A 27,014-nucleotide genomic window follows, 5' to 3' on the forward strand; every position below is an offset into this window, starting at 1 on the left:
TAATATCCTAATGATTTTTGGCATAAAAGAAAAATCGATAATTTTGACCCATACAATGAATTTTTGGCTATTGCTACAAATATACCAGCGCTACTTATGACTGGTTTTGTGATCCAGGGTCACATATATAGATGGATACATAGATAGATAGATAGATAGATAGATAACAGTCCACCCTACTGAATGAAAAAATATTGAGATTTTAACCATTCAAGCATGCATGTTGGATTCTCGTCTTGCTTAAAATATAAAAAATGTATATTAATATTATATATTAAAAATAATAAAGATATTCCAATGTCCGTTTTAAAAAAATCTTGTATTTTTTTTATTTTCTTGTTTATCTTAATATATTTGTTGTACCTTGAGCAGATGCCGCACTCCAGGCGGTACCCGTCCTCGGAGAGGGCCAGCCGCAGCAGCTACCAAGATCGTTATCGTGAGCGGGACAGAGACAGAGGGAGAAAACCTCGGCATCGCCGCTCACCGACGTTTTCCTCCAGCAGTGAACGTGAGAGGAGAGGGAGAGGACACAGACAGGATGCCGGCTATGCCAGATCCAGGAGGTATGATCGTGTACTGGAAGCATTGACCAAAATGGTCAAATTTGCATGGGGTTACCGGTGCTTGATGCCTTACACAGTTCAAAAAGGCACATGCTGACAGCAATTGAGGCAGATTTCCACTAAGCCGAGTAATGGGATTGTCAACCCTTACCACAGGAACATTAAATTGACACATTGTCAGTTTAGTTGTGCTGTAAATTAAGATTATTATAATATTTTTCTTGATTTTTTTTTTTTTGTCTGGGAAATATTACAATAATAATACTTCCTTTTTTTATTACTTAGTAATAATAATAATAATAATTATGCTTTTTAATGTGCATAAAAGGCAAACACTGTATTCAACATTGATAAGACATGTTTCTTGCACCGAATCAGCATATTAGAATGATTTCTGAAGGATCATGTGACACTGTAGAGACTATAGTAATGGCTGCTGAAAATTCAGCTTTGCCGTCACAGGAATAAATTTGTTTGTTAAATATATTCAAATAGAAACGTTGTATTACATTGTAGTAATATTTCAAATATTCCTGTTTTAACTGTAGTTTTGATCATAAGACATTCAAAAACATGTATATAAAACAACATTAAATTCTTAAATATATTATTATTATTATTTAGTGCTGTCAAACGATTAATCGCGATTAATTAAAAACAAAAACTCTTATTTTGGATGCGATTAATCGTTTGACTGCACTAATATTATATAATTTTTAACGAAAAATTTTCTTCATTTTATTAACGCATGGTACTTAATTGCATTTAGTAGTTCTACATGAGATATAGTCAGTAGATCCTTTGCCACTTTTTTTGAATTGCAAATGAATCATTTATTAAATTTGAATATCCTCAATTTGTATGCAATAGACTTTATTTAAAATACAAATGTTAAAACTTCTGATTGTATGGTAATCAGAGGTTCATTTTATTATAAATTTTTAACAAATTTTAATTCAAAACCTGGTAGTATGCAGTGCTCACTTGGAAGTCATTCAGTGTTAAATGACACTCATCTTCTCCCCAGCTACGACAATCGCTCTTCAGACCGCAGGCCTTACGACAGACACTACGGCGAGAGCTATCGGCGCCTGGACCACAGCCGGGACAGGGATCGCGACAGGGAACACGGGACGCTGAGCAACTACTACTCCCGCGATGCCTCGCCCAGCTACGACTACCGCCGGGGCCGTGACCGGGAGCACGAGGACTCGTACCGGAGGAAAGGCAGCAGGCGTAAGCACAAACGAAGGCGGCGTAGAACCAGGTCCTATAGCCCATCGTCCTCGGTGAGTACTTCAATACCCGAACCTGCTCTTTCCCACCCCCAAATCCTTTCTTCTATCTCTACCTCTACACGCTCCTGTCTTTCTTTCTCCATAATGCTTTCTTTTCCACAGCCCCAGGATTGGGTAAGTATGAACTCCTTTGTTTTATGTTCTTCTTTTTGTTGACGTTTTGTCTTTTTTGATAGTGATAGTCCAAGTCTTGGCTTTCAGTGTTAGCCCCATCTGTAACATTAAATAGTGAGACTCAATCCAATATACATTAATGTTAATACAAGTAGTGAATAGCTTTGTTGGGAGAGCCTCCGTAATTAATATCTCATAACTTTCATCCATTCTTTATCTTGCTATATCTGCACACCTATATAACTCTTTCACACAGTTTAGATGTCACAAAAGAGATTTTTTTAAATGAAAGCATATAAAGTTGTTTCATAATTTCAGCTCTTTTTCATTTTATTTCCAGTCTCCCACTAGAGCAACATTTTCTTTGGAGATGTTATGGATGTAATAGTTGTGAATTAGCAATGCCTTTACTCATGTGCTGTTCTGTGAGTAAATGTTGATGCAGGTTGCTTTTTGTGACTTTTTGTCAGGGTTGCTAGGCAGAGGGATGAGGGGAGTTTGAAAGCAAGCAAGCAAGAAGGGAGGGGTAAAATGTTATCTTTGACTTGATCCCTTGCACTATATCCCTATCGTTATATATATCTCCTCACGTGGTGTCATACGAATCGCCCCATGACCACCAAACCTACCTACAACAACTACAACACTGCTCATCTTCGACGCCGTGGCTACGGCTGCCCCCCTCCACTCTCCCCGCTCCGCCCACCTCCCCTCCTCCCTCTGCGGTCGTGGTGTGACCTCTGACCTGTGACCCTGGCCGGGGCCGAAGCAGCGGAGTGACAGCGGGACGAGGGCACTGTGTGTGAGGGACGACGAGGAGGGTCACCTGATCTGTCGGAGTGGCGACGTCCTGCAAGAGAGATGTACACACTGCCACTACTACTACTCCTCTACTCCTATATATCGTAACCTTTCTCCCTATCAGTACCAGCACACAGCAGACACACACAGGGGAGGGCAGGAGGTCATGATCATGATGTTGGTGGTGACGATGACGCTGTAGTAGAATGTTCTCCCCTTTTGCCGGAACAGGCAAGGGGGAAGGCATGTCCAACATGTCTTTAGTAGCTCCTTTATTTATTCTTTTCAGTGGGGTTGGGCTGTTTGTGTTGCTGTGTAGAAGAATTATGATCCTTTTTAATTCCTGACTGCCAGGTTCCCAGATTTAGCTTTTCCACGTCTCTATAATGTGCGTTTTATTCTGGTCTTGTTGCAGCAATTGGCTACATCAAGATTCACATTACGCCTATGCTGTCAATCATTTAGATTTAAGGATACGATTGCTCTGTGACATTCGCAATATTTCCATAGTCACTGTGCGTGTCATTTTTCATAGAATATACAGTCATTTTTACTTTTTGAATTCGCTTAAAGCAGTCCCATAGTTTTAAAATCGTTTAGTGACTTTTTTTTTTTATCTAATAAAGGCCGCTTTTTAAATTTTTTTTATTTATTTATTTTTTACAGAAATGTAGACTATTTTTATTGTTGGAAAAACGTGCCGTTTTTTCAGACCATGTTTACATTATTCCTTTCATCAAGTTTGTGCATATTGCCACTTGTCTGATTGATTTATTTTTTTAGGTTAACCCGTATAGATAGTCACAGTTTTGGTTAAAAATGTGATTTTAGGAAGCTTGTTTAGGATGGCTCTTTAAATACGCTGTCTAATTGCTCTCTTTACATCTCCCCTCCCCTTTCTCTACATCTTTTTCCCTCTATTTGTCTCTTAGATGAGATCGTCAGCACTTTGGGCGAGGGCACCTTCGGGAGGGTGATGCAATGTATTGATCATCGCAGGTGAGCGTCATCACTTGGCAACCAATCAGCTGCTTTATTACAAAACCAGCATGGTGTGAACTTCAAACGAAAAAGTGTTGCTTGGCTGTTAAAATGTCTGTCTAGTTGTTAGGCTGGGAAATATCTGCTCTTGGGGCCAGAAATGCAGTGTGTGATTATTACAGGCAGCAAGAAAAGCAAGGGCTTATGGTTCCTTTAACAAAATATTCAGAAAAATAACCATCCCATCTTTTGCCAGTGCTTTTATTGCTCTATAATGATTTTATTTGTGTCACCCTACAACAAACAAGAAATCTATTCACCATAGTCTCATCAATGTAGTTAATTTCTTCTACTGCTTATACATGCTTTCAATCTTGTGGGCGGTTAGAAAGCTAACTGCCAGAAGTGAAAACTGCAATGTTTGAATTAATCCTCTTCTGCTTGGTTAAGGGGTGGAGCACGTGTCGCTCTGAAGATCATCAAAAATGTGGAGAAGTACAAAGAGGCAGCCCGGCTGGAGATCAACGTACTGGAACGTATCAATGAGAAAGATCCTGAGAATAAGAAGTGAGTTTGGATCAGAATCTTTATGAAATTAACATTTAACAAAATGTAGCATGGTTTGAGCAATCGCATATGCAGTACTTAAAGTATAGCGCATCTAGGTGCAAACTTACCTTGAGGTATACCGAAGACCACAGTTTTGGTAGCTTGTTTACTAAATGTTGTATTCTTTTCTCTATTTCTCGATTCTTAGTCTGTGTGTCCAGATCTTTGACTGGTTCGATTATCATGGCCATATGTGTATCAGTTTTGAGCTGTTGGCTCTCAGCACTTTTGATTTCCTCAAAGAAAACAATTACCTGCCCTACTCCATCAGTCAAGTGCGACATATGGCCTACCAGATCTGCCTAGCTGTCAAGTGTAAGTAAACACTTTTTCAAAAAGCTCATTGAAGTTGGACTCCATTTGCTATGTACTGTATTAAAGGGCCAGTCCTACTTATGGTATTTATGAATATGCTGATTTGTTCCGTTTCTCCTTATTTGCAGTTTTGCATGAAAACAAATTGACCCACACAGACCTGAAACCAGAAAACATTCTATTTGTCAACTCTGACTTCACAATCACATACAATGTGGAGAAGGTAATGAAAGAGTTTGTCAATATTTTTGTGTGTGTTAACATTCTAGCATAAGCTGCTGAAAAATCTATTAGTTGACCACTAATATAGATTAAAAGAAAAAATGAAGGAAATGCATGATAATTGATGCCCCCCAATCTTTCTCTCTGTGGTAGAAGCGGGATGAGCGTACTGTGAAGAACACTGCAGTTAGGGTGGTGGATTTTGGCAGCGCTACATTTGACCACGAGCACCACAGCACCATTGTTTCTACCAGGCACTATAGAGCACCTGAAGTTATTCTAGGTAAGGACGATCATGCCAGGTGACTGACCAAACGGCATGTTTAAGCAGCACACAATGCTCTGAATGTAAATTTGAACTAAATAACTGGTATTAGCATGAAACGTGACTATTTAAGTCACAGGACAAGAATGAGTTAATCGCTGCAGCAACACAGATTAGCTTCTTCCTTTCCACCTCAAAGAATTTAATTAGAGCCAGCTAGAGACCACAGTTACTGCAGGGAATTGTCCCAACGTAAGACTGGTTTCCATGAAAGCTTATACCCAACCTTAATCTGTTATGAAATATTATGTTATAAAAAATATGTTGCTTTGCTATAAATATAAATGAGTTAGTGGGCACTCTTACTTGTATGTACACTACCTATAAAAATGTTTTTGAAAGTCTCTTATGCTCGCCAAGGCTGCGTTAATTATTTATATTGTAAAAATATTATAATTTAAATGTTTTAATATATTTTAAAATGTACGTTATAGCTGTAATTGCAAAGCTGAATTTTCAGCATCATTATTCCAGTCTTTTGTCACATGATCCTTCTAATCAGTAATCATTCTGATATACTGATTTGCTGCTCAAGAAACATTTCTTATTATAAATGTTAAAAGCAGTTGTGCTGCTTTAGATAAATTTAGTGTGTCTTTGCTGAACAAAAGTATTAATAAAAAATTTTTTTTTTTAATTACTGACCTCAAACATTTTCAATGGTAATGTATAGATTTAATGCACCTGCACTCCTTGCAGAGATTCATAATTGCGATTTATTCACGTTTTTGCAACTTTCGACCTTAACAGTTTGCACACTTGCTGCTGACTAAATATACTGTACAGTGTCCTGGTTATAAGGTTATGATGCAGTAACATGATGTCACCATTAGATGACTCCATAACTCAGTATTAAACCCAGTTGTTTTTTCTTGCAGAATTGGGCTGGAGTCAGCCGTGTGACGTGTGGAGTATAGGCTGCATACTCTTTGAGTACTACCTCGGCTTCACTCTCTTCCAGGTACAAAATCTAACTCCACTACTTCCTTTTTCATGCCAGCTTTCTGAGTCATGACAGCAGATCTACACAGTCTACTAACTCTTGTTTATGTTCACTAAGCAGCTTAAGATCAGATAGACTCTGACCAAAGGGTTACAGGTGTGCACATAAGCACACTGAAGCCAAACACCTGCCATTAACACGTTGACCTCCGATGCGCTCACTAATGCTCTCTCTTTCTCACGCACACACAGATATCTGTACAGGAACATACAGTATGTGTTGCACCTGTATTGTGAAACCTGACAAAACACAAAACAAGTCTAAATGTATAAAATGTGTATCTAAATCTAAATGTGTAAGAGTCAAACTATGTCATGTTTATTCATGTTAATTTTTTATTTTTGCTTCTCAGACTCATGATAATCGGGAGCATTTAGCCATGATGGAGAGAATTTCGGGCCCTGTTCCTTCCCGTATGATTCGTAAGACTAGGTACGTTTTTGACACTGATTGTAATTTTCTAAAGCCTGTCTTCTAAGTATAGTTTCCATGTCTTTCTTGCTTGCATGCACAGCAGGTTGTGCAACTAAAATTATTTCTCCACCCCACAGGAAACAGAAATACTTTTATCGTGGACGTCTGGACTGGGACGAGAACTCTTCAGCAGGAAGATATGTCAGAGAAAACTGCAAACCTTTACGGGTAAGTAACAAACCGTTTTGGGCCTTCATATTTAAGTTTTCTGATTTGTCATTTGATTTGACTTTTTTTTTTTCGTACACTTTTTCATTTTTTAAATATAAAACTACAGATATATATATATAATATAAAATAAATATATATAAATTAGTTTTTTAATGTGTATATAAATCTGGGTGGTCACATGACACGTGTTCTCATACAATATTCTATATCGTCCTTCTCTGTCTCAGAGATATCTTCTGTCTGAAGCTGAAGAGCATCACCAGATGTTCGATCTGATCGAGGCCATGCTGGAGTACGAGCCGACGAAGCGTCTCACTCTAGCTGCAGCCCTGAGACATCCTTTCTTTCAGAGCACCATCAGCAGCGCTGACCAGAGCTCCGGCAAGAGCTGGGAGGGCAACCGCGACATCAGTCGGTGACAATGACATTCGTCTTCAACCAACGTCTCTGTCTTACGCCAAAAAACCCTGAGGACTCGCATGCCAAGAGAGATACCATGGAGCTGAACTGACTTTGCATAAAGTTTTCTAGTGAAGAGAAGTTAAATAAAGCAGAAGTATATGATTTCTCAATCATCTTCCCATAATGTGAGAACAGCTCCCGTGTGCAGCGGGAGAATGTGAGGAACTTGGGACATCTAGAAGATCCCAGTAAACTGTCATGCTTGTGTGATTGATTGGACATTTGAAGGATTTTTGAATAAATACTCCCTTCAGTTCAGTTCTTCCAGCCAATTGTGGCTAATGATATTTTTGGACAGCCATAAGAAGAGGAACATTTATTTGATGGGGAAAAAGCATTAACGTAACACTCCATTTGAGAAAGTAACTGACAAAACAGCATCACTTTTACAATATAGTTATTTATCGGGCAAATCTGTTTTGTGCATTTTAGCCCTTCGCTGGTAAGCGCAGATGCATCGCAACACACTGTTTGTATTCAGTTCAATTCAAACCAAGTAACGGAGCAGCAGTGTTCTGGTGATTGTGTCCCTCAGCACACATTTACAGTATTTATTTAGTGAACCGGACATCTCATTTTGTGTATTTGTATGGATTTGACTGTATAAATTTGTAAATATGAATAAATATATGTTGTGACTATAGAATAAAGGGCCTGTGTTTGCTTGCTGTGAATGTTTTCACAGCGGCTCTCCAGGCAAAATGTTTTTACAATCACATCGTTCTTGTAATGTTGTTTCTATATAGACTGTGTGCAGATGATATACTTTGCTGAAATGAAATTAAAATTTTGGCACTTAATTGGGTGTTAGTGCAGTGCTTTAGCTAGAGTTGAATGCTATGAAACTCTTCTGCACTTTATCATCCTTTGGCTTTACAACTCAATGATAGGAATCCCTCAGGAATCGTTTGATTGTATTAAATCTTAAAATGTTTTTCCATGCAGTCTTAATATTTTATCTCCAATGGATATGAGGCATGCATTTAAAGGAATAGTTTATCCAAAAATTAAATTGCATTCATTCTCAGGCCATCCACCATATAGATTTTTTTTTTCATGGAAACAGATTTTGGGAAATTTAGCATTACATGACTTGCTCACCAATGGATCCTCTGCAGTGAATGGGTGCCGTCAGAATGATTCCAAACAGCTGATAAAAACATCACAATAATTCACATGACTCCAGTCCATCAATTAATGTTTTCTGAAATGAAAAGATCTGTGTTTGAAACAGCCATTTTGTCTGAATTGGGAGATAACTATGAACAGATCATGAACTGTTTACAAATAAAAAAATTTAAAAAAGCCTAAAACAGTTCTGTACAAATATGTTGGTAGACTTTGATGTGAGAGGACAACAGGGAATTAATTTTTTCACTTTGTTTTGGATTAAGGGTTTGTATTTTGTCCAGAAAGTTAGAACACCTTAATGATGGATTTCCCTTCACACGATGGACTGAGTCGTGTGGATTATCGTGATGTTTTTATCAGCAGTTTTTTCAGATCATTCTGACGGCACCCATTCACTGCAGAGGATCCATTGGTGAGCAAGTGTTGTAATGCTAAAATTTTCCAAATCTGTTCCTATGAAAAAACTACTGTAACTCATCTACATCTCAGATGGCCTGAGGTTGAGTAAATCTTCAGCAAACGTTCATCATTCCTTAAAAATAATTGTAAAGATGTTGCAGTAATGGATTCTAAAAATATGTAAATGTATAAAACAAAAACATGTCAAGTCTAAGATATGATGAACGATGACAGAATGAAAGAATCCAGAGACGTATTAAGAGAATTGTTATTGGTCTTCTTTCATGGCCAAAAGATTTAAAGAGCACAGCTTAGTGGGTACACAACCACAGTAAAGCTTAACTTTTCTCTCTCTAACCATCCACCCAGCTTTATTTAGAAAGCATCACTCTAGCAGATGTAATCTACTACAGTCATTCCAGACCTACTGTCAAGTGAGAAACAGAGACTAAAACAACATACCCAACATACAAGCTAAATACAGTATTTGCTAAAGAGTGCAATAAAAAACCACAATACCACAATTCCACCTAACGAACAGCAACAATAATGTTCACATATAATTTTTCATGGATAATATTTGCGAGGCAATGGACAAAGTGTTCATACTAGAGTCTCTATGGCCCAATAAAATGTATTAGTAGAGAATAATATAATATAATATGAAAAATTTTGTATTGTCAAATTGTGAACTAGAAACAGGTTGTCTGAGGCTGAATAGTGTAACAGCTGTTTATGTTAAAGGTGACATATTATGCCCCTTTTTACAATATGTAATATAAGTCTCTGGTGTCCCCAGAATGTGTCTGTGAAGTGTCAGTTCTAAATACTCCACAGATCATTTATTATATCATTTTGAAAATGCCTATTTTGAGTGGAAGCAGAAACACGCTGTTTTTCGGGCCTGTCTCTTTAAATGCAAATGAGCTGCTGCTCACTATTTATTTTTTTAGTGAGCGAATGTTTAAAAATGCTAACTTGATGGCATTGCATTTTGTCTCAACAGCAATATTAGTTTGATGCATAACAGGCCGCAGATTAGATGAGTCAGCCGTACGGCTTGAGAAGGCCTTAGACTTTCTATCACGTGATAAAACCGAAATAGAGAAAACTACAGGCACACTGGGTTCCCGCTAAGTTAATAGGCTATTATTTATTATAGGCTATTAATTAATTCAGTGCATTCGACCTAAGGATACATTTATTTATTTGTACATTGTAAGTAGCCTGTAGTAGATACGTGATATGTGATTATCACATGTAAATAGCATGTTTGCACAATGAATACAGTAGGCTATAGATATATAGGGTTGGTAAAATGTTGTCTCTTATGCTCACCAAAGTTGCATTCATTTGAATAAATACTGTATTCATAAATACTGTATTTAAATATATTGTAAATGTAAAATTCTAAAATTTTAGTTCTAAAATGTAATCTTCATACATAGAAGATATAAAGATACATACGTAAAGATACTTAAAACATAAAAATGTTTTTATTTTTATTTTGCATTGTTGTTTACTATAAATTGATTGGTCTATCTGATTTTTTTCTAGGTTTTAACGCAGCCTGTGCTTACATTTATTTATTAGACTGGGTCGTATGAAACTGGAGTAGCTGAAATACACTTCTTTACTGAAATATCTTCAATCTTGAACTTCAGTATCACTTTGTTTGAGAAAGACTCAAGTTCATTAAGACATGCTAAAGGAGAGATGGATGCCGTGGTGAAGAAATCCCGGGGTGCCCCCTTCCGACAGCTGACCAGCTGTGTGAGGGGGGATAAGGATGGATTTAGACGGAAAGGCAAAACCGTCCGCAGGAAGAGCGCCCCCTGCTGCTACGGTCAGACAGCACACGACTCATCCTGGTTGAGGATTTACCAAACGGAGCTGCACGGGGAAAGGTACAAAAACACGCTTATAAAATTATTGGACACTTATTAGCTGATCTTTATGGCTTAAATTATAATGTAATTGTTTGTATTTTGTCTGAGCAGGAAACTGAGGCAAGTCAAATTTGCGCAAAGGAACCGCAATGAGGGCACATTACACACCGCTTCACGAAGGTACGTTTGTGCTCACTTAAAAATTATATTTGCTGAAACAAAAGAATACAGTGGCTAACTTATAGTAGGCTATATGTACATCAGGCACCTGTACAGAGGGCAAACATAAACATAAACATAGCAAGACCCCCACCAAAAGTGACAACTCTCTTTTTGGCGCCTTCAAAGGACTCAGTCTCAATATGAATGGAGCACAAACCTCCATAACAACACCACCATATGCAGATCCGTGTAAAGTCATGTGACCAAGAAAACCGTTTCAAACGACTCTAATGATGGGACTGTTATCCAGTATAATTCCTGCTTACCAAGAGGAAGTTCCTCAAGAGCGCTGCTGATTAATAGGCCTATCAGTTCAATATCTGAGGCGAATTATGATCTACAGATGCTGCATTCCAGGAATATAATCTGATTATGGTGTATCATGATAAGATATCATGATTATGATAAGTCATGAGACCTCAGTGAAAATCGGTGTTTAAAATATAAATAAAAAAATATATATATAATTAAAAAGTCTTTAGTAGCTATTTAAAAATATGTACAAAACAAAGAAATAAATAGATAATTAATAAATATTTCATATTTTTCACTTTAAGCCCCTAACTAAAATCAGAAAATAAATTTGAATGGTAAATTAGAAAAGTTTTCACTGGTGGTCTCAGGCTCATTGTACAGTATGTGTGGTTTATATTTATTGTCTCCATGTTTCTGTACCTCTTTTGTATTTTTCTTTTGAACACTCAAGTTCACTGAGGATTTACAGTAACAACTGAACTCAAATTTGTTTCTCAGATGGCTCAAATTACACTGTAAACAACTAAACCAGTTATGACTCTGGCTTTCTTTTGCGTTAAAATTTTCCAATAAAGATGATCTACATTTTATCATTTTGCAGATAATTTTACCTGAATTTTGCAACATTTTTCCAGTTACCTACTGTATTTGAAAATTGTGTTTGTCAAAACGCCCTGGAGCTGTATTTACGTAAGACAATTCAATTAGTGGACACACAGTACAACATTGCAGAACATGAGCCAGCACATTTGGCCGTGTTCCCCACCTCTTTGTAGAAAGCCTGTGTACAGCAAAGGCCGTGTCTTTAATTATTTCCTCTTGCTTGCCAAAGGTAAAGCATCTCACTTATACTCAGACTCAGAAACACGATACTCAGCACTTTGCAGGATTGACAGTCGTCGAAACAAGATACTATACGTTGGACTCACTGAATTTACTGATGCCCTGATGTGAGCAACAATAGGCCTGCACTACACTATGCAAGAATAAACAATGCTACTAGTTGTCACACTTTTTATGTTATATTTTTGTATAGCCTGATACCTTAAAGTCTTGGCTACAAAAAAATGTTCCACCATTTTTGCCCAATAAGTAAGGTACAGCTCATTTACCACAACTTTTCCTTTTATGAACCCATATCATTACACATAGACTGTATGGGGTAAGTTGTCACAATTGTAACCTGCAGTTTGACACTGATTTGAGAAACCTATTTGAAATATGAAATCTTATATTTAAATAGGCGGGCTATAGCTTTCAGCAAATTTTAAACAGTAAAACAATTAATGAAACTTCAAGAATGGAAAAGGTAACATCCAAAAAATATCCAACCATTGTTTGGGGTAAATTTACAGTTAAAATTAAAGTTAATTAATTTAGAAAGTTACAACAACACACGTGACAACTTACCCCAATAAAAATGTGCTCTGACCTGACATTCATGGAAAAACAGTCTCATCTGAATAAATTAGTAATTTCCTTTTAATGTCCCAACAACTAGCAAAAGTATATTCAAATTTAATTTGGAGGACAGAATTCACAAAATTATTTTTTAGGAGGGTTTTGAATTACATTTTGGAAACCAGCAAACAAAACCACTAATGAAAATGCAAACCTTTAAAAAAATTATTTACAAAAAGTACAATATATTTTAAATAAATGCATAAATCAATAAAATGTAAATAAAATAAAACGTGTATTATAAATACATTCATACATAGCCTACTACATTTTTAAATAGTAATACAAAATCTTATTTTTTAAAAACATTGTTTAAATGATATTATATAGGTATTTTAAATAAATATATTTATACATACATAAATACATACTACATTATTAAATTAATTTACTGCTAGATAACAAACAATTTTTTTAAATAGCATTTTTTTTAAACAAACAAACAAACAAACAAATACTACATTTTAAAAAGAATCTGTTCCTTAAATATGCATACAGTGTATTTCTGCACACAGGCAGAATGTATTTCTAAAGCTCACAGCAGCCTCAGGTAAATACACCAGTGAGCCTCCAGCGTATTCCGTGTCCTCTAGCACAGGTTGGCCCCGCCCATTTCCTCCCCAGCCGGGCCGCTGAGGTGTGACGCTCTCTCCCTTCCTTACCTGTTCATCCCGACAGCTTGTTGAACAGATAACACGCAGGTGTCAGCAGAGAGGGAGATAAAGACAGCGCCTGCCATCAAGAAGCCGATTATACTCAAACCTCTGTGGGTTTCATCCCGTTCTTTATGTAATAATTGACGTGTGATTTGAGGACAAGTAAACCCGCGCTAATTCTGAGGAGAATTTGCCCGCGCGCGAGATGGTAAATGTGTGGAAAGTGGATACCGGAGAATAATATTGACAATAAATGCACTTAGGCTATTCCCAGAGGAGCTTTCCAAGGGCGGATGAATTACGCAGAGAGGGACGTCTGGATTCTCCTTGGAAGTTTTGGGAGTCCGCTTGTACTGGTAAACTTACAGTAGGCTAAATAAATGGACATGTTTGGGCTTTTTGAAAATGCTAGTTGAGACCTAATGCTTTGTGTTCATACTCAAGAAAGAGTTTTAAAAGAAGGTTAAGTTTGCATTATGAGTATTTAAAGACAAGTTAACAAATACATTCATCTTAAAGAGGTGTTCAAGTCATATTTAGACCAATTCGTATTGAAAACCTGAGGTTTTGTATACAAACCTTGGTTTCCAAATACAAAAGGATTCTGGATTTGGAAAGCATCATGTCCTCACTCTCTTCTTGAGACTCCACCTGCCAAACTAGTCATCAACCTGAACCTGCATTAACATCAGATCTGAATTATGGATGGTGATGGACAGCCTCTGCCTTCAAATGGTGACTCGAAGCTCGGCTCCAGAGGAGGCTTCTCCTTAACCAACTGGCGTTCCTCTTCAAAGACTTTACTGCGAGGAGAGCAAGCAGGAGAGGACGTGAGCCGAAGGTTGCTGTCCGTTGTGAACCACCAGGAACGCACAGACTCAGGGGTCAGTCCCACCTCAAAATCCCTTGAGGTGACCGCAGGGTTAGATGGCACAACAGCAACCACCACTGTGACCACATCCACTCCGCCTTGCCTCGACAAAGCCATGGCAGAGTCAACAGGGCCTGCAGGAGCCCCTCAGCCATCTGAATCAGAGGAAAGGGTCTTCGCTGACCAGTCCACATTTCTCCAGAGACAGTTCGGCTCCATGCTGCAGCCAGGGGTCAACAAGTTCTCTCTGCGAATGTTTGGGAGTGCGAAGGGGGTTGCAGCCGAGCAGGAACGGGTCAAGTCATTTGGGGTTTGGATTATACATCCATATAGTGACTTCAGGTGAGTGACGCAGGGGAAAGGGAAAATATGACTTGGCAGATCATCAAACAAGGGTAGTGTTGTTGTGAATGTCACAGTAGTCTTATAAGCAAATTTATTTGATTATAGTAATTTGAGCATAGTAATTTTAGGAACAAAATTAATGCTTCTTCTTCTTTTTTTTTAAATACTCTAAATAATTTTTAAGTCAAGCCAACAGTCGTGTTATTGTGTTTGTTCAGTCCAAGTAGGCTACTGAAAAAATGAAATGGGTTTGTGGTTCTAATCCGTTCCACCTCTCCCCAGCATGCATTGGGGCATGTATGATTATGTTTGCTAGTTTTATTTGCACAGCTGCTGTTTATTTTGCTGTTACGAGGGGAAAGGGAAAATATGACTTGGCAGAACGTCAAACAAGGGTAGTGTTGATGTGAATGCCACAGTAGACTCTAAAAATTAGTCTTACCAAGTAAATAACCAAATGTACTTGATTACAGTAGTATGGTAACAAAATTTATGCTGTTTTTAATATGCTGAATTTTTAAGTCAAACCAACAATAAAAGCAAAAGAGTCATTTTTGAATTTGTTCAAGAAGGCTACTGAAAAAATGGGTTTGCGGTTCTGACCCGTTTGCCCAATTTATTATTATTTAATTTCATGTTCTGTTTTGTTTTTTGCCTTATGAGTTTCCATGTTACATTTTGTTCTTCCACTATTATTTTAGTACAATTAATATACTATTTTAGAATTTAATAATATTTGGATTTAATTTTCATATATATATAAATAAGTATATTTTTAGTCATTTTGTCAATTTTCATTAGTTTTTTAATATAAAATGTCTACTTAGTTTTTATTTTTATTTGTAGTAATTTAAGTACTTCAACTTAAACTAAAATGAAAATTAGTTACTAACTTAAAATAAATGTATTTTATATCTTTATATCTTTCTTTTTAAATTTCATGTAAGTTAACGTAATGTTTTAATGTTTTTTTGTGTTTGTTTCAGTTAACAATAACAATACTGCTCCATATACATTGAAAATATGAAATGAAGTGCATACTTGTGAATAATTTAAATGTAAATATAGAGAATTATTTGCATAGAACTTTTTATGGACTTGATACAGTGCATTATATGTTTTAATTAACATAAACTGGTAATTGTTACAATGATGGCAGACCTTAAATCATCAATAAAACATTTACTTTAGCCTATATACGTAAATAATTGTAACTAAACAAGGCCATCAAATTGTCATTTTGAGTGCTCAATTTAAAAAAATTTTTTTTTACGTTTAGAGTGTAGAGTATTTACAGAATTTAAACTTTTAACAATTATTAGTGGTGCTTCACTATTAGTCTTGCACGTACTTAGGGTAAAGAGTAAGTGTTATGTTTCGGTGCTGAGATTGTGTAACATGTTGAAGAATGGTGTGATGTTGATTGTAGTCATCAGACTTAAGATTTTTACCTGATAAACAATAAAACTGGTGAAAAATCTAATAGATTTGCATTGAAGGAGGCATGTGGTAACAGAATTTTGGATGGGCCTAGCATTATGTGAGCGACTTATTTCAAAAAGCAAGTACCCCTTTCTTCAGTGTAAAAATATGAATAAAAATAAATGTATTTACAAATAGTGACTGTAAAACTGAAAACGCCTTGCAATTAAAGGTCACTTTAACAAATTGCTATCAATAATCATACAATGTCAACAAGCACTTACGCCACAAATCAGGTCTTTAAAGCACAAACCTTTCAATCACCACAGTAAAAAGCACAATGCAGCACAGGTCAGTTACAGCGCTTTAACTTATAGAGTTACCATTAGCTGGAAAGGGTATCAGTGTTCGTGGATGGGCTGGAAGGACCCACTTAGTTACAGAGTGTCAGGTTGATTCTTTGTCTGAAACACGTATGCAGAGAAAGCAGCAGAATGTAAAGGGATAAACGGATTGCGTTTTTAGAAAGCAAGACATGATGGGTATAATAGGAACTCAATCTACAAACCTGTTTCAAAGAGAAAAATATGTTTAAAAACCAACATTTTTCAATCTTTAATTAATTTTAGGCACTAGAATCACCAGTTTCATGTCTTATTTTACCATAATTTGTTTAATGTGCCAGAGTTGTCGTTTTAGATACAGTAAAACAAACCCATGAGCCAGTTACTGTTACCATTTTATCAACACAGATCAATTGATTCTTACATTTCCTGACCCAGTTGCTGGTAACACTGTTACTTACTTTAACTCCAGATAACATTCAACACTTTTTTTTTTTTTTAAACTTCAATTTCTATACTTTTTTAACAGGGGAAAATATGATGGTGACTGTGAAAAGAGCATTTCTGTATCACAGATTATTTTTTTAAATGTCTATTTACTTTGTGATAAATGTAATTTCAGTTTAAGTAATTTTAGTACTTCAACTTAAACCCAAATAAAAATGATAAATGTTGCCTTGCTTACTAATTTAAATAAGAAAAAAACAAAGTTTTTTAGTATTTTATTTTCAGTTAACAGATGTTTTTAAAAAAAATAGTTTTAGTTAACAATAACAGTACTGTTCAATGTAGTGTTTGTTTCTCATAGAAAACATGATGAAGCACATAATGGAGTATTATTTAAATGTAGTAAATGTAGAGAATCATATGCTAAGAAATTATTATATCATTAATTATTATTATAAAAATTTTTATAACTTCTTCATTGACATTTGTTAATGGGGAAAATATGATGAAGGTAAAAAGGTCATCAACTTGAATCACCACCAATACTTTTTATTTAGCTAATGAGTGGTCAACTGATATGAGTATGAGTATATGAGTATGACTGATGTGAGTAAAATTGAATTTAATTATTCATTCACTGAAAAAAAAAAGTCAATTTTTTTTATCCATTCACAAGGCTGTCAGTAGATTTTAGCCACAGATTCCCTAGTAAAAAAAGTAATATATTTAAAATACATTTATATCATGCAAAGTATAGTTCAACATATTTACTGACATTTATACAATTACACAATTATAATTAAACTTTATTTGGAGTACTACTTGTGCACAATGCACATTTCTTAATATTAAGCCTAAAATGTGTTTTAATATCACTATTGATGAGGATTGTATGATCTTTAAATATATCGGTCTTTAAATGCAAGATGTGTACCTGAAGTATACTTGCAATAGTTCCACTTTAGCACAATCAAATATACTTCAGAATATCTTTAGTTGGACATCAGCACTACTTCTGCACAATAAAGTGCATTAAGTACAAAATTAGTTGTTCCAATTTAGCAGACTTTAAGTATACCAATTTAGTATACTACATTTTTTATATGTACATAAATATGTAACTGTATTTGTAGTATACTTAGCATGAAATGAATGTATTTCAAATATATTTTAGTATATTTATTTTTCACTAGGGTTGTCACTAGGGTTGTGACGAGAAATATCATAGAGTTCGTAACTTTTGATAAAATCCGCAGTGTCTTAAAGTGCTCAAATCTACCTAGAGCTCAGGTCAGTCGTTGTCATCACTGGAATTATCTGATACTGATAATACAACCTCGATTTTATTCACTCTTGCTTTCATTCTTACATCAAATGCCAACCATATGATATATATCATAAGAAAGTGTATTCAAAATACCCATTCATTCCAGGTGACTGATGCTGCTTTGGAAAATATGACCACAGATGGAAACTTCAAACCACCGAGCAGATGTACGGTAGTGCGTAAAAGGCTGCATATCCAGTTTAAACAGTCGCATACTGTACAGTACGTTTACGACTCCATTACCACTTTAGTAATTAACATGGAGAGGAATGTTTTGCAACACGTGTAATTGACGTAATTAACCTATTCACTCAAGGTCGTAGATACTTATTGATACTTATGAATGTGCTTGAACTTTTAAATCAAAATTTATGTCCATTATGAATTCATTTGTAATAGATTACCAGGTGTGCTTTACAGAGTCACATATTTGTTTCTCAGAAAATCTTTTATTTATCGGCAAACGTCTGGGGCTGGTTGAATTTATTTCCACGAAACACGTAATGTTGCCATAGGTAGATGCCTTATTAAGTTACAGGGACAGTCACCCTATAGCACCCTGAAAGACTGGTTCAAACTTCTGACCTTTAGGCTATCAGCCTGGATCTTTAAACCACAAGGAAATACTGCACTGAATTTTTCTTCACATTTTTTGTAACCTATATGTTCTTTAGTTTAGAGGCAACATCAAAATTCATACAAAAGAGCATTTAAGTTAAAATGATTAGTGTTTGGATTACAAATAAATGAGTGACTGATATTAATGTTCTTATATTTTTATATTTCAGTATTATTCATTTATATATATATATATATATATATATACATATATAGTGCTGTGAAAAGGTCTTTGCCCCCTTCCTGTTTCTTACATTTTTTGCATGTTTGTCACACTTAAAAGATTCAGATCATCAAACATTATTCACTCCCCCCACCTACAATCCTTGCCGGCCCTGAGACTCGAACCCACAACCTTTGGGTTACAAGTCCGACTCTCTAACCATTAGGCCACGACTGCCCACTCTGGCCCACTCTTCTTTGCAGAATTGTTTTAATTCAGCTACATTGGAGGGTTTTCGAGCATGAAAGGACTGTTTAAGGTCATGCCACAGCATCTCAATTGGATTTAAGTCCGGACTTTGACTTGGCCACTCCAAAACCTTAATTTTGTTTTTTTTGAGCCATTCAGAGGTGGACTTGCTGGTGTGTTTGGGATCATTGTCCTGCTGCATAACCCAAGTGTGCTTGAGCTTGAGCTCTTGAGCTTTTTTATTTATTTAGAGGAAATATTTTAAAATGTATCAATTTATTGGCTATAATATATATAAAAATAATTATATTATTGCACAGAATTGTTGCATTGGTGAATCCTTTAATTTGAATGACATGGTTGGTTGTAGATATGAATTTTAATGTACATACAGTACTCCAGAATCCATCCTTGGTTCCTTACATCATGCATCTTCACACACAGGTTCTTTTGGGACTTTGTGATGCTGTGCCTGATGATGGGCAACCTCATCATTTTGCCATGGGGCATCACCTTCTTTGAGGATCAGAATACGCTACCGTGGATCACCTTCAATGTGGCCTCCGACACCCTCTTCCTGGCTGACCTCGTCTTAAACTTTCGTACCGGCATTATGGAAGGCGATAACTCCCAAATCATCCTGGACCCGCAAGTGATCAGTCGGCGTTACCTGCGAGGCTGGTTTCTGGTGGATTTCATCTCCTCCATTCCGGTCGACTACATCTTCCTGGTGGTGGATATAGAGGCACGACTTGAGTCGGCAGAGGTGTACCGCACCGCCAGGGCTTTGCGCATCGTACGCTTCACCAAGATCCTCAGTCTGCTCCGATTGCTGCGCTTGTCCAGACTTATACGTTACATTCATCAGTGGGAAGAGGTGAGCAAAACAGGACAGGAAAAGAAAAGGATAGAGGAAATCGAGACTAGAATAGCAAAGAACGAAATATAGTTGCTGAAAATTTGACTTTTGTCTGAGGGAAACATTAAAATGCACTATGACAGATTTTTAGAATGACTTACAATATTCCAATGACAAGAATTTTGTCTTTCCATAACAAACTGATTCCAAACCTCCACAGTCAGTCTCAGTCTCTCCTCGTCCTCGTTTGATGTTAATATACTGGAGGAGTTTAATGAGTTTTTAGTGTTTTTACATTTACATTACCTTTGACAATATATAACACTCAATTAAAGTTAACGTTTAAAATCACTAATAATTAATAACACTGTTAAATGTAATCTTTAGCAAATCTCAAGATTAATTTTAAAGGGATAGTTCACCCAAAAATAAAGGTTCTGTCTCACCCTCATGTCGTTCCAAAACCCGTAAGACCTTCGTTCATCTTCGGAACACAAATTAAGACATTTTTGATGAATTCAGAGCTTTCTGACCCTGCATAGACAGCAATCCAACTGACATGTTCAAGGCCCAGAAAGGTAGTAAGGACACTGTTAAAATAGTTAATGTGACATCAGTGGTTCAACCGTCATATTATGAAACTACAGTATGAGAATACTTTTTGTGTGCACAGAAAAAAAGACTTTATTCAACAATTCTTCTCTTCTGTGTCAGTTTTTGAGGCACATTCTCAACAGTACCATGACGATTAATGACAGAATTTTAATTTTGGGGTGAACTATCCCTTTAATTTTCGTACTTATAATTATACATTATAATGTAGTGATGCCTAGAATTCACTTTAATTTTTAAAATGACTGTTTTTTTTGTCTTTAGTGTTTTATTTTTTGTTTATTTGGAATTTTAAAATGCCATTTATCATTTATTCCCCATAACATGAAAATTATTAGGAGAAATGTGTGTTCACATTAGAGACATTTTGAGGGTAGAAAAGTGTCCATTGGCTATTGTCAATAATGTATCGATATATGAACTACAGCTCACACAGAAGCCAATTTCAAACCAGGCAGATTTCTGTTGGTCAACGCAAATTTGTGTTACTAACTTGAACCCATTTGGTCTGATGTGCCACCTGTTCCAGGTCTAAACACTCTATCAACTTCCAAAAGCAAACAACAAACAGGGTTAATATACTCTGTTACAATGTCCTATAATGCTACCAAAACATTTCTCTCTAAATCAAAGTCTCAGATGGCCAGACAGTGATTCTTCTTTCATGCATCATTAAAACTGTTGTGTACACTGTGACTTCTTTATTTTTAGTATGAATATGTTAAGAATATCAATAAGCTCTGAAACATTGACAAAACTCATAATTGCAAGATAGAAGCATTCAAAACTTACAGTCTCTTATATACACCAATAGGGATCAACGATTTTGATTACATCATTCTGTAATGCAATGCAAAAGATCAGACATTGCAAAAGGTTAGATATCCTCTGCATTATAAACCGCAATGTTGGGGGGGAAGAGAAACTAAACACTATTGGTTATTTAAAAAAAACAGGTATGATGGACTCGATATGTCCTGCCGTAACTTCCTGTTTCAAGGCACTTCAGTGGGGCTTAACTTAAATGTGTTATATGGATAAACAGTGCTCATAAATGGCTGTTGAGATTGTACAGTTGAAACGAGTAGAGCCTTGGACCTAGAAACAGTATTCAATTCTAGTGCTGACTGTATCTCTATCATTTTTTTTTTTTTACAGATCTTCCATATGACCTATGACCTTGCAAGCGCAGTAGTTCGCATAGTGAATCTGATTGGAATGATGCTGCTGCTGTGTCACTGGGATGGCTGCATGCAGTTCATGGTGCCCATGTTGCAAGATTTCCCGCCAAACTGCTGGGTCGCCAAAAACAACATGGTGGTATGTTTGAGGATCTTGGGTAGTGTAGTGTTTTCTGTTTGTTATCTAGTTTGTAATCAAACAGAAAAAGCATTTCTGCTACCTAAAGAAAATGTTAAACATTTACATTTCGCTTTAAATTTGCAATATGTCTTTCTCTGTCAGAATGCCACTTGGGATGTCCAATACTCCTATGCCCTTTTTATGGCCATGAGCCATATGCTGTGTATTGGATATGGTGCTCAGGCACCTGAGGGACCAACTGACGTCTGGCTCACGATGATCAGCATGATCATTGGCGCCACCTGCTATGCCATGTTCTTGGGCAATGCCACCAACCTGATCCAGTCCTTGGATGCTTCCCATCGGCAGTATCAAGAGAAGGTACTTATTGCTCAGTAAAGCATTTTTGAGACATTGCTTTTTTTCCCCCCCTTTTGTCAACAGTTTTGTTGTTTGGTTTGTTACAGTACAAACAGGTGGAACAGTACATGTCCTTCCACAAGCTGCCGGCTGACATGAGGCAGAGGATCCACGAGTATTATGAGCACCGCTTCCAGGGCAAGATATTTCACGAAGAAAGTATCCTCGAAGAACTCAATGACCCACTAAAAGAGGTTTCTCTTATATTTTTTCTTTCTTTCGTGTTTTGGTCAGATCATCTTTCATGAAATAACTTGCTCCACCTCAGAAAGGACTTTTCTTATTTTGGTTGACATTCACAGTGGAGAATGGTCAGTCACATGATTGCCAGCTGTGAACAAAATGTCTGTTTTTTTTGTTTGGACAATTAATAAATTCATATTTCATTTAATAATAGCAAAATAATATATTATTTATTATTTGCTTATTTAAAAGTCCTATTTAAAATAGGTAAATTGATGAGCTTTGGTTTAAATGGTTTTCAGTCCTGCATTTTATCTCCCAAATTGATGGATGTCATTTTAAAAATGTGAAAATGAGCAGAAATAAGTTACCGCAAACTATTATTTACATAAGGTAAACATTTGACCAGACTACTTGTTTGACTAAAATGATCAGTTGTGCAAGCCCTAATTTATATAAATGTATATAATAAATATTTATTATAAATTGTATATGATAAACATTTATTAAAAATTATTTATCGCATGCATATATCGCATTATATATTTTGTAAATATTTATTTGGAAAAAAATATTAAAGGGGACATATGACGTTGCTAAAAAGAACATTATTTTGTGTATTTGGTGTAATGAAATGTGTTTATGCGGTTTAAGGTTCAAAAAACACATTATTTTCCACATACTGTACATTATTGTTGCTCCTCTATGCCCCGCCTTTCTGAAACGCGTTGATTTTTGTATTACAATAAAATAAAATAAATTGACACGACCAAAAGGTAGGTAAAGTAGTTGATCTAAAATCATGCCTATAGTTTAAAAGTAATTTAGTAGTAAATCATATGGGTTAATGTAATAAAGGTTACAAAGTTTTATTTCTCAAATACAGTCCTTTTTGTTATATCCTAGCATGTCTCAATTAAATATGACAAACCCTTATCCATCTACTCCTTAATCCTAAGATATTTCTTAGCTGACTTAGAACTTAAACGTGGGACTAAACTGCTCGATGGATTGGTAGATTACACTGGCACTCCTAATCCATCCTGTATTGTGTGTTTGACCTGCAGGAGATTGTCAACTATAACTGCCGTGGGCTGGTGGCTAACATGCCACTCTTTGCAAATGCTGATCCTCACTTTGTCACAGTACTCCTCACAAAGTTACGCTTCGAGGTCTTTCAGCCGGGTGACTTCATCATCCGTGAAGGGACGCTCGGTCGTAAGATGTACTTCATCCAGCATGGCTGCGTCTTTGTGATCACTCATGACAATAAAGAGAAGAAACTGAATGACGGCTGCTACTTCGGCGGTGAGTTCGATTTTTCCCGGCTTGTACCAGATAAAAACTTTATACAGTACACAGATACTATTGTGTAGTAGACCAAAACTGAATACAGAAATTTAGATAATAGCACAATGAACAACAATAGACGGTTGCTACAGAACTGATTTGTTTATTTTTTTTCTAGAGATTTGTCTGCTCACCCGTGGATGTCGTACAGCCAGCGTCAGAGCGGACACATACTGCAGACTTTATTCGCTCAGTGTGGACAGCTTTAATGAGGTCTTAGAGGAGAACCCATTAATGAGGAGGGTGTTTGAGAGCGTAGCGGTGGACCGGCTGGAGCGGGAGCGTGAGGGAAACGGTATTGTGCATTCACACAGGAGCGTGGAGGATGATGGGGACTGATGAACTTTGACTGACCGGAGACTCACCGAAGATGACTGAATGCAGAAAAAAATCATGGTGTTACGTTGTCCATATAACTGACATTAATGTACAGTTGCAGTATGGTGTGATTTATCTGATTAGAGTAGTTCTTTCTTATTCTTAATTTGACCGTGCAATGTATAGGAACATAAAAATAAACAATACAGGTCCTGTAGATACTCTAAAGATACTGGATCCATGTAATTCATTTCAGTCAGAAACCATTAGTTTAGCAGGGACCTTGATAAATGTGGTAAAACAATATGTATGCAGCAATATATATTATAATACAAGTACATTAAAGATACAATAAAATTAAATGAACATAGCACAAACACATACCCTAACATTACAAAAGTTTGTTTTATTGTTTCTAAATCTCTATTAAGCTCTTGTAGTTTCAAGTAATAGTAGCCTTTAGTCAAAGAATCGCTTCCTGTAGATTTTGCATTTAGCAGCGGTTCTGAATATGTCAACTCGGTACAACTCATGTTTAACTCTTTCATTTTGATGTCTTTGAAATTGCTTTCATTTTAAAACCTCCAGACAGCCACCAGCATATAACAGTGTTGCACTTATCCACTTATCCTTTCATTATTGTCATGCTGCTGGTGGAAGGTCTCTGGATGTATCATTGAGTCCAGATAATCAAATCGAGGTAAATCATAATACTTTCTATTAGTTGTTTTATAATACAATAATATACTGAATTCTATCTGCTTTCCAGATCAACATTGAGCACTTAAGAATCATGCACTGTAAGGAAAGATGTCTGGTAACTGAAAGACACGGATGAGCTGGGACATCTGGCCATTGTCCTCTTAACTTCAAATTAAAGTATTAAACAATATGAGTCACATAATCGCTGATTAAACTCATTTCCGTTTGGCCTGAGCCCTTACTTATCTGTGATAATCGGTTATGACGAAAATAACCCTTCGAGAGAAGGTTGTTTTCACATGTGCTTTTGAGGAAAATATTTACTTAGGAGCAAGTGATATATTCATTTCAAATGATATTTTATCAGTAACATTTCTACTCTTCTTGGTGGTTGGAAATAAAAACAGATATATTACCCCACATAATGTGTGATATTATAGAGATGAGGAGTATTATGGAAAAACAACTGAGATTTTGAATATAAATGTTAATTTGATGCGTTTCATTTGCCACTATATTATTAAAGTATGTTATTAACTGTTGGATACAGTCGCTGTACACGAGTCTACATACAGTTTGGTAGTTTACCAGTGTGTCATTATTATTTTCAGGGAATTACAGTTTTCTTTATTGAATTGTTTTCATACTAAACACTAAATAAAACTACACTTCATACCAAATAAAGTGGTTTGTAGACTTTGTACTATTTATACTTGGGGCAAAATAATATGACTATGAAGTATTTTGACCATGAAGAATCATATTTATTTATTTATTTGATCATATATATAAGGCACGTAAGACAGAATAACAACAACAAAACATAAAATAAACATAAAAAAAAAAAAAATCAATAATAAAATTAAATAAAAAAGTACTTTATAATATTAGGGCAGTTACATACATTTGAAAAGCTTAAGAATTTTTTATTGTTTTTATAAGCTTCTTATCTTGTGAGCTCATTAGAAATGGTTTCAAAATATATTTAAGATCAGTGTTACAAAAGGTAATATATGATGGTTTATTTTGAATTATTTTTGACTTATGAATATAAAACTTTGCTAAGATAATTAACGGATTAATTATGTAATTTTGTTTATCGGGAAAATATTGGTTTTGAAAACAAAAGTGAAATATCATGAGGTTCTAAATTAAGGGCTTTGTTTAATTTTTTTGTTATGCCTATTTTAAAGTCAACCCAAAATGAAATAGAAAAAGGGCAATAGAAAAATAAATGTTCAATATCTTCAACTGATATGTCACAAAAGGTACATTTATTACAAACACTATGAATATATTTGCTACAGAAACAGCTGCATTTATAGGATAACGTGAATACTTTTGTACATTTTGTAAACTTCTTTTACTTTAATGGTGTATTGTAACGAAGTAATAATACTTCGTTACAGTACTTAAGTATTTTTTGGGAGTATCTGTACTTTACTTGAGTTTTTATATTTCAGCAAACTTTTACTTTTACTCCACTACATTTCCTAATTAAAATGTATAATTTTACTCCGATACATTTCCCTGAAGCATATTTGTTACTTGCTACTAAATAGTCAGAAGTCAGAAGAACACGGACTGCAGGAAAGCAGGCTTGACGAATCAGTGGTCTGGCGTTTGCAAGTTAGACTCCTAAAAACACTTTTGCTCATGCGCAAACAAGTGCACGCACAACCGCGGATGATTCATTTTCCACTCAAGTCGAGTCCGGGGTGTGCGATATACAGCATCGTCTGCGATATTTTGGTAAGTGTTGTTGTAATGATGTGCGATCTGACATTATCAAGTATATCACAGGGAGTGCACGCACGTGATTTATTACTCTATTAAAACTCAAAATTCAAGGCATTCTAAACTGTAGACTGCAAAAATCCTTCTGTATGCTTTTTTATGTTTATATAATTTAATATAGTTAACTTAATCTTTCAGATGGAGCAGAATTTACTACACATAGCCGTAGTTCACTGACAAGTTACGCAAAAGAATCGCAGACGATTTTATTGCGCGATTATGAAATCGAAGATATTGTTCGCGATAATGACAGCTGTTTGCATAGCTTCTCGGTGAACTACGGCTCTGTGAAGTAAATGCTGCTCCATCTGAAAGCATGTGAAAATACCAC

General features: G+C 35.9%; 2 protein-coding genes across 2 annotated transcripts in view; both read left to right on the top strand.

Moving 5' to 3' along the window:
- The window catches only part of LOC107724099 (dual specificity protein kinase CLK2-like), a 9,668-nt gene extending 1,611 nt beyond the window's left edge, over positions 1–8,057 (top strand). The window contains exons 2-13 of the mRNA XM_016532884.1: positions 373–566; positions 1,594–1,855; positions 2,751–2,841; positions 3,712–3,778; positions 4,211–4,327; positions 4,518–4,684; positions 4,813–4,907; positions 5,060–5,189; positions 6,110–6,192; positions 6,587–6,666; positions 6,786–6,876; positions 7,107–8,057. Coding sequence (XP_016388370.1) covers positions 373–566; positions 1,594–1,855; positions 2,751–2,841; positions 3,712–3,778; positions 4,211–4,327; positions 4,518–4,684; positions 4,813–4,907; positions 5,060–5,189; positions 6,110–6,192; positions 6,587–6,666; positions 6,786–6,876; positions 7,107–7,298 — 1,569 coding nt within the window. The 3' untranslated portion in view covers positions 7,299–8,057. The remainder of the gene's footprint in view (positions 1–372; positions 567–1,593; positions 1,856–2,750; positions 2,842–3,711; positions 3,779–4,210; positions 4,328–4,517; positions 4,685–4,812; positions 4,908–5,059; positions 5,190–6,109; positions 6,193–6,586; positions 6,667–6,785; positions 6,877–7,106) is intronic.
- Positions 8,058–13,302: 5,245 nt separating this feature from the next.
- LOC107724094 (potassium/sodium hyperpolarization-activated cyclic nucleotide-gated channel 2-like) lies at positions 13,303–24,249 on the top strand. The gene is made up of 7 exons (XM_016532875.1): positions 13,303–14,567; positions 19,585–20,017; positions 21,770–21,931; positions 22,076–22,294; positions 22,381–22,527; positions 23,584–23,824; positions 23,985–24,249. Exons 1-7 carry the CDS (start codon positions 14,056–14,058, stop codon positions 24,203–24,205), a joined length of 1,935 nt encoding a protein of 644 aa, XP_016388361.1. The 5' UTR covers positions 13,303–14,055; the 3' UTR covers positions 24,206–24,249.
- Positions 24,250–27,014: the final 2,765 nt, after the last annotated feature.

The sequence above is a fragment of the Sinocyclocheilus rhinocerous genome, unplaced genomic scaffold, assembly GCF_001515625.1.
Source record: "Sinocyclocheilus rhinocerous isolate Xijiao unplaced genomic scaffold, SAMN03320098_v1.1 scaffold335, whole genome shotgun sequence".
In the NCBI taxonomy this organism is placed as follows: domain Eukaryota; kingdom Metazoa; phylum Chordata; class Actinopteri; order Cypriniformes; family Cyprinidae; genus Sinocyclocheilus; species Sinocyclocheilus rhinocerous.

Excerpts from the sequence above, each read along its gene's own strand:
- LOC107724094 (XM_016532875.1), top strand. The coding sequence starts at position 14,056 with ATGGATGGTGATGGACAGCCTCTGCCTTCAAATGGTGACTCGAAGCTC. Across the intron at positions 21,932-22,075 it reads TCGCCAAAAACAACATGGTG|AATGCCACTTGGGATGTCCA; the intron begins GTATGTTTGAGG and ends TTTCTCTGTCAG. Across the intron at positions 23,825-23,984 it reads TGACGGCTGCTACTTCGGCG|AGATTTGTCTGCTCACCCGT; the intron begins GTGAGTTCGATT and ends TTTTTTTTCTAG.